We start from the raw sequence: 7,389 nt of genomic DNA on the forward strand, positions 1-7,389 counted from the left end.
TCTGTTTGTTTTCCTAGCAGTCCATGGTACATTCAATACTCTTCTCCAGCACCACAGCTCAAAGGCATCAATTCTCCTTCTATCCTCCTTAGTCAATATAGTTGTAAAATTCCCTACTTCCTCTTTGTAATTCTAATTTCCAATGATCTTTCCATACCCCTTTGTGTCTTTCTTTTCTGATACTGTGATGGTCACCTCCTTTTTGAATATTGCCTTTCAAATAATTTATCTTTCTCCTACAAAGTGGCTTGTGGGTTCCATTGATGACGTTGTAGTTAACATCCCAACCTTTAATTCAATAGACTACTGGTTGTTATTGTTAAAGAAGACTCACAGCGGCGTGGCCCTATGAACAACACACCCAATCCCTGTACTATCCTGTGCCACCATCACCATCTCTAACATACTTGAGCCTATTGCTGTGACCAGTCCTCAAATCACAATAAAAAGTTGACAAGAGAGAAAATCCTATCGGGCATTTCTACTCTGATATTTGTAGAGTGTCTATGAGTCGTCTATGACTCAATGGCACTTACAACAACAACAATGAGAGAGCTCTGCTGGCCTAGTGGATAGAAAATTATGCTACCAAGCTAAAGGTGAGTGATTTTAATCTGTGACCCTCAGTCCTGGTTTTAATTGGTTTTGGTCAAACATTCTGCTAAGTGGTACAGCACTGGTCTGTCTATTTGCTGTACAAAGGTAACTCGTGGAAAAAAAAGGTAACTCGTGGTTGCTGTGATGCTAAACTATGTGAGACTGATGTGTCAAATGCAATAATGGTTACCCACGGTGGACAGAGTTTGACGGAGCTCTGCAATTAAAACAAGCTTGGAAGCAGGAGTGGCATCCACTTCCAAAATAGCTTGCCTCCAGAAACTCTATGAATGTGGAGAAATGATGAAAGTTATACAAGTGTTCAGGTCTTTCGTTCATAGGGTCGCTATGAGTCCTCTATGACTCGACGGCACTTAATAACAACTATGAGTTAAAATGGACTTGGCAACAACTAAGAACAAAACTCTTGTAGAAGTCTTTGTAAATGTTCTCATACCGTTGTTGTTACGTACCATTGAGTTGACTGACCCATGGTGACTCTGTGTCCAGCAGAATGAAATGCTGCCCGATTCTGCTCCATCCGCACAATCTCTGATGTGCCTGATTCCATTGTCGCCACCACTGTGCTAATCCATCTCCTTTGTTTGCTCTTTCTCACCAACCTTACACTTAACCACACATGATGTCCTTCTCCCGTGACTGGCCCTGGATAAAACTACCCAAAGTACGTGAGAGGAAGTTTCATTGTCTTAGTTTCCAAGAAGCATTCTGACTGTACTTTCTTCAACACCGATGAGTTTGGTCTTGGGAACAAACATGGCGGTCCGTTGGACATCCAACACCCTTCACCAGCTCCACACTTCAAAGGCTTAAAGTCATGGCCGTCACTCAAGAACCTTCATAAACAAGTGTGGCCACCCGGGGGAGCAGGGTCTCTCTGAGCTAAGTGGGTATAGGAGTCGCCTGGGATTTAATAGAAAAGTATGTTCCGATTTAGTGGGCAAATATTCCTCCATGGGTCTGATCCTTTTCTCTTAACTGCAGGCTGAAAGATCCCAGACTTCCAATGCTGAAGAAGCCCATGGAGTGACCTATGCTGAGATAGACACCAGAGCCCTAAGCCAGAGCGCTTCCGACGTTACAAGGCAGCCGCTTGACACCTGTGTGTACTCGACGGTGAAGGCCTAGCCAGGAGGAGCCCTGATGCCTGGAAGGAATTGCCCCAAGAAGGGAATGAGGGGCAGGGCAAAGTCTTCAGGATCGGGGCATGTAGGCATTGCTTTCCCCAAACCTCCAACAAAGACTTGTTTATTTTCTGAAGAGAGAATATATGGATCTTCAGTGTACAGATTAGGAACTTTTTGTACATACATTATATCATCCCTTAGACTAAAGGTTAGTGGTTCACACCCGTCCGGTGTGAGGAAGAAAAGTTGGACTTCAGTCAACATTACAATCAAAAGAACCCAAGGAGATAGTTCTACTCGGTCGCTAACACACGGGGTTTCTGTGAGCTGCAACCAATTTAATGAAAACAGGTTTTGGTTGGGTTTTTAAGAGAAAGTAAAGATCTTAGTGTAAGAACCGATCCTTTAGTGAAAGAAGGGATCTGTTCTTGCACTAAGATATTTAAGCCCCAGATTAAACACTGGCCTGTCTGACTAAAAGTTGGGAGGTTTGAGTCCACCAGTTTCCCCGTGGCAGAAAGATGAGAGACAGAGTGCTTCTGAGAAGATGGACAGCCTTGCAAATCCTCTGGGGTTCTTCTACTCTGTCCTGGAAAAAGGGACTATGAATTGGAATTGTCTTCAGTTTATTATTCCCAGGATAGTAGGCTGTGTGTTTGTCTAATTAAAACTGATCCGTACCAGTCTACTGTCATTCATGAATGTCTTCTCAGAGCAAGGAGGCAGCTTTTCAAAGTCAGCCCCAAACTTCTGTGTACACGGGTGAGGAGTTGGTGCAGGGAGGAAAGGGGGTAGGGACCCGGGCTGCTGGAGCCCAAGTGGGGACTTCCCAGAGTAGAGGTGTCATTCCTCTGCCTTCCAAGCTGGAGTTAGGGAGGGTTACTGCTCCAGTCATTGCCAAAGGGAGGTGAACGGGAGAGGCCTAAATGTGAGCACATTCTCTGCTTTTGTGTATACTACCCCATGACGACAGCTGCCTTTGTGTTTGTGTTGATAAAAAGGCAAACCCTGGGAAAAAAAGATATATTTTTCATTTACTTTTTAAAATTTTATTTTATTGGCTTTTTTTTTCTGTGTGTACTGTCAAATCAGATCTGACTGGGACAGGAAGAGATTGTCCCTCCTTCTCCATCAGAGCATTTGGTGGATTTGAACCGCATACCTCTGGGATTGCAGTGCAGCTTCTTGCCACTAGGCCACCAGAGCTCCGAAAAAAAAAAAGAGATATTTTTATGTAAGATATTTTTTAAAATTATTATTATTTTTGTGTGTGTACCGTCAAATCAGATCTGACTGGTACAGGAGGAGATTGTCCCTCCTTCCCCGGCACAGCATCTGGTGGATTTGAACCGTGCGCCTCTGGGATTGTAGTTGCAACTCCTTACCACTAGGCCACCGGAGCTCCCCAAGAGATTTTATAAGAGTTGCAACAGTTCATATCTTCACTTCCCACCTCCTCCTTATATTTAGTCTTCCTTTCCTTACCCACTAGACCCTCAGAACTCCTGGGTGTCTAGACTAATAGACGTCCAATCTAATAGAATTCTACTGACAGTGTGAGATTAAGAATTTTGAGGAATGAATGCAGATCCATCGCAGCTTTGTTCACAATAGCAAAGTGTTGGAAACAACCCAAGTGCCCATCAACAAAGAACTGGATAGAGAAGCTGTGGTATATTCACACAATGGAATACTATGCTGCACTGAAAAACAAGGATCTCATGAAATATTATACAAAATGGGTGACCCTGGAGGACATTATGCTGAATGAAATATTTCAATCACAAAAGGACAAATACTGCATAGTCCCACTGTTAAAAAACAGGACTGACATCGGTGTTGGGGGGAGACAGAGAAAGAGGGGATAAATAATATATACTGCACTGAAACAGATGAGGGAGAGAACTGTTTAAAAGGGATATGTGATTAGGTATTAATGTTGTTGCAGACCGAGGGTCCCAAAGAATGGAATAATTTTATAATTATTAATAAAGAGACAAACAGCCAGCAATGTGATAGAGCAGAGAGCATAAAACAGGGGGCCAGCAGTTCTCAACTGAAGACCCCAAGTCATGTTTCTCTGTGTATTTTTTGATAATCTGGGGAAGCAAATAACAAAAGGAATTCCTTGTAAATGAAGGCTCTGTTTTTCTTTATTGTCAGCCTAACGGTCTAGCTCAGGAAGTATTTCCCAGGAAGTAACACTCTGTAGGGGGCCCCTTGCTGTCTCCTGTCTGCAGGAAACAAACAGGTTATTTTCTATGATCTGTCACAAGAGAAATCCTAACTTATAAATCTGCAATTCCTTCAATTCTTGAACAAGGATTTTCATATAATATAAAGTATAAAGTTTGGCTTCCCATAATTATCATGACAGGAGTCCAGAATGAAGGCTGCACAGTGGAGCAGACTTGGGGGTGGAGGGACTGTATAACAATGAAAGAATTTTTCTTTTACTTTTCCAAGAGAAGAGCGAATTGGGGGTGTGGGGATAGGCAGGGAGAAAAGTGCAACAACAAATGACTGGAAACCCTAAGTCTCTGTAAACTTTGATTAAAATGAACAAAAATTTTAAAAAACCGTTTTGAGGAATGATATGAAAGTTACAAAAGAATTCAGTTCAAATGTTCACAGAAGAGCAAATCACAACATGGAAGAAAAGTCTTCTAAAAGGAAGTGGTAGAGAAACGGAATGAAATGACAGATATTAAAGTGGTTGAAGGGAAAGCCGATATCCAGTAAGAGATAATTAGCACAGTGTAACTAAAGAAAGACACGGAGAGAAGGATAGACCGAGTAATGAGAATCAAAATTATGGGAGAGAGTGGGGCAAGTTCAATTTTATTGCAGGTATAGAAATTAATGTTACAGCACAAAGTGTTTGTGAATGGTTGAATTAAAAACCAACTGAGGGAAAAAAGATGGCTGTGATCACACCTAGCATTGTTGTTGTTGTTGTTAAGTGCCGTCAATTCGATTCGGAGGCGACTCATAGCGACCCTGTGAAGGAGAGTCCTCAACATTGGGTCTGTCTCATCCTCTCTCCAGGTTCATAGGGTTTCCAGAGGCAAGCTATTACGGAAGTGGATGCCACTCCTGCTTCTAAGGTTGTTTTAATCGGGGAGCTCCACCCCACTCTCTGTCTACACTGGGTAACCAGCCATTGACACATTTGACACATCAGTGTCACAGTGTTCAGCCTCACAGCAACCATAAGTGACCGCTGTACGGCAACTTGTACACCAGGGCTATACGACCTAGAGGAATGTCTGAACAAAAACAATGAAAGACAAGCCTGAGGGCTCTTCAGGGTTTAAGCAAGCTGGCACGCCCAAAATGTTGGCAAAGTCCTTCTGCCAGACCCCCAGTTCATCTGGCATGTCTGCTCTGCCGACCCCCATGTGGGAACAAACAAAATTGGAACACCAAAATTGCCCTGAGCCCTCAAACTCAAACCTGCCTTACCTCAAGGAGCCAGAGTCCGGATTCAGTTGACATTAAGTCTCTCCCAAGATCCTAGGTAGGACACGCCCTTTCACAGACCTAGAGTAGCTGAGGGAAATCAGTGGAAGCACCAGCTGCTGAAAGAAGGGAGATTATAAGGTTCTATGGAGCCTACCTTTGTCTTTGAATATGAGCTGTGGTTGACTCTGAGAAGAATGGGAATTCCAGAACATTGGACTGTACTAATGCGAAACCTATACTCGAACCAAGAGGCAGTTGTCAGAACAGAGCAAGGAGACACTACATGGTTCAAAATCGGGAAGGGTGTCCACCAGGGATGTATTCTGTCTGCATACCTTTTCAATTTGTATGAAAACCAGATCATCTGGACTCTTGGCTGTACAAGGAGGAATGTGGCATCAGGATTGTTGGAAGAGTCTTCAACAACCTGCATTATGCAGATGACACAACCCCGCTTGCTGAAACTGAGGAGGACCTGAGGCAATTGCTGCAGAAGGTCAAGGACTGCAGCTTTCAATATAGATTGAAGCTCAACATCAAGAAAACAAAGGTTCTCACCACTGGGCCAATTGGCAGCATCATTATGGCTGGTGAAGAGATTGAGATAGTTAACAGTTTTAGTTTGCTTGGCTCCACAGTCAACACTTTTGCTACCGGTAGCCAAGAAATCAAGAGACTTGCTTTGGAAAAGCCAGCTGTGAGGGACCTCTCCAGAGTACTGAAGAGCAATGACGTCAGGGTGGAGACGAAGATGTTCCTGATCTGGGCCCATAGTCTTTGCAAATGCATGTTATGAGTCAGAGAGCTGGATAATGACTAGGGAAGATAGAAGGAGAATTGATGCCTTTGAGCTATATATAGTGTTGGAGAAGAGTGTTGAATGTACCATGGACTGCTAAGAAAATGAACAAGTTTATCCTATAGAGGGTTAAACCAGGCTGCTCCTTGGAGGCAAGGATTCTGATGCTTCGTCTGACATATTTTGGACATGTTGCAAGGAGGGACCAGTCCTTGAAGAGGAATGTCATGCTTGGGAGGGTGGAGGGACAGCGCAGGAGGAGAAGACCCTCTGTGAGGTGGATTGATTCAGTGACTGGAGTAATCAGGGTAGGTGTGTCAGAGACAGTGAGATTGGCGCAGGACAGATCAGGCTTTAGGGATGTTGTACATAGAGTCGCTATGAGTCGCAGGTGATTTGATGGACATACCAAGATCAACAATAGAATTATTCTAGTACTAGGGAGGAGTAGGGAGAAGGGAAGAGTAGAAGATAAATAAATGGAAAATAGACATTAGATTTAATGATGGGAAAGACAACATAAAATGTCTAGGTGTTCAAATGCTGTGGGCGTTGTAGTTATTGTTGTGGAAAAAAATTGCTTGATTTATTGATTGAAAGCCCAATATGCTTTGTAAACTTTCAAATGACAATCTTAAAAATGAAAAAAAAATCAAATTATATATTTGCATTGGGTAAAAAAAAAATTAAAAATCCAAAACCCAACAACAAAAGGAAATGCTATAGCCCTTAGAACAAATCTGGCCCTCCACCTGTTTTGGTAAATAAAGTTTTATTGGAACATAGTTGTGATGGTTAATGTTACTTTAGCAGCTTGACGAGGTTATGATTCTCAGTGGTTTGGTAGATACTATGTTTGTTCACTGCTCATTTTGTGATCAGAGATGCACAGAAAATCCGTTAGAAAAGGAGTTCCTTTAGGGGCATGACCTGTGTCCATGATAAAAAATGAATATTTTGACAAAATGCATTCTCTTTCTGACCTTTCTCAATCTTTTGGACGTCTGACCTCAGTTCCCAAGATGTTGGCCAGCAGAGACCCTCACTCTATTGCCTGATGGGTATATTTTAAATCTGTCAGTTCCTACAACCGTATGAACCAGCAGAGGTCATCAGCTTACCATTCCATACGCAGATCTAAGCCTTTCCAACCCCCACAGCTGTGTAACTCATTTCCTCACTATTGTGTAAGCCAGTCAAGGTCGTCAGCCTGTCCTCTGACCACATATTTGTGAGAAAAGATAAAATTTGTCGAAGATTTCATTTTACTTGGATCCACAGTCAGTGCCGATAAAACCATAAAGTTAAGAAATCAAATGATGGCGAGCTCTGGTGGCCTTGTGGCAAGAAGCTGCACTGCAATCCAAGAGGTGCACGGTT

At 42.8% G+C, this 7,389-nt stretch overlaps 1 protein-coding gene across 1 annotated transcript in view; it reads left to right on the forward strand.

The window, feature by feature from the left end:
* LOC102874925 (V-set and transmembrane domain-containing protein 1-like) overlaps positions 1 to 1,746 on the forward strand; it is an 8,847-nt gene extending 7,101 nt beyond the window's left edge. Inside the window, exon 3 of the mRNA XM_006897375.1 lies at positions 1,603 to 1,746. Within this exon, the coding sequence (XP_006897437.1) occupies positions 1,603 to 1,746 (144 nt within the window). The remainder of the gene's footprint in view (positions 1 to 1,602) is intronic.
* The last annotated feature ends 5,643 nt before the right edge of the window (positions 1,747 to 7,389 follow it).

Source organism: Elephantulus edwardii, unplaced genomic scaffold (genome assembly GCF_000299155.1).
Source record: "Elephantulus edwardii isolate Elephantulus edwardi_28Jun2011 unplaced genomic scaffold, EleEdw1.0 scaffold00208, whole genome shotgun sequence".
Classification (NCBI taxonomy): domain Eukaryota; kingdom Metazoa; phylum Chordata; class Mammalia; order Macroscelidea; family Macroscelididae; genus Elephantulus; species Elephantulus edwardii.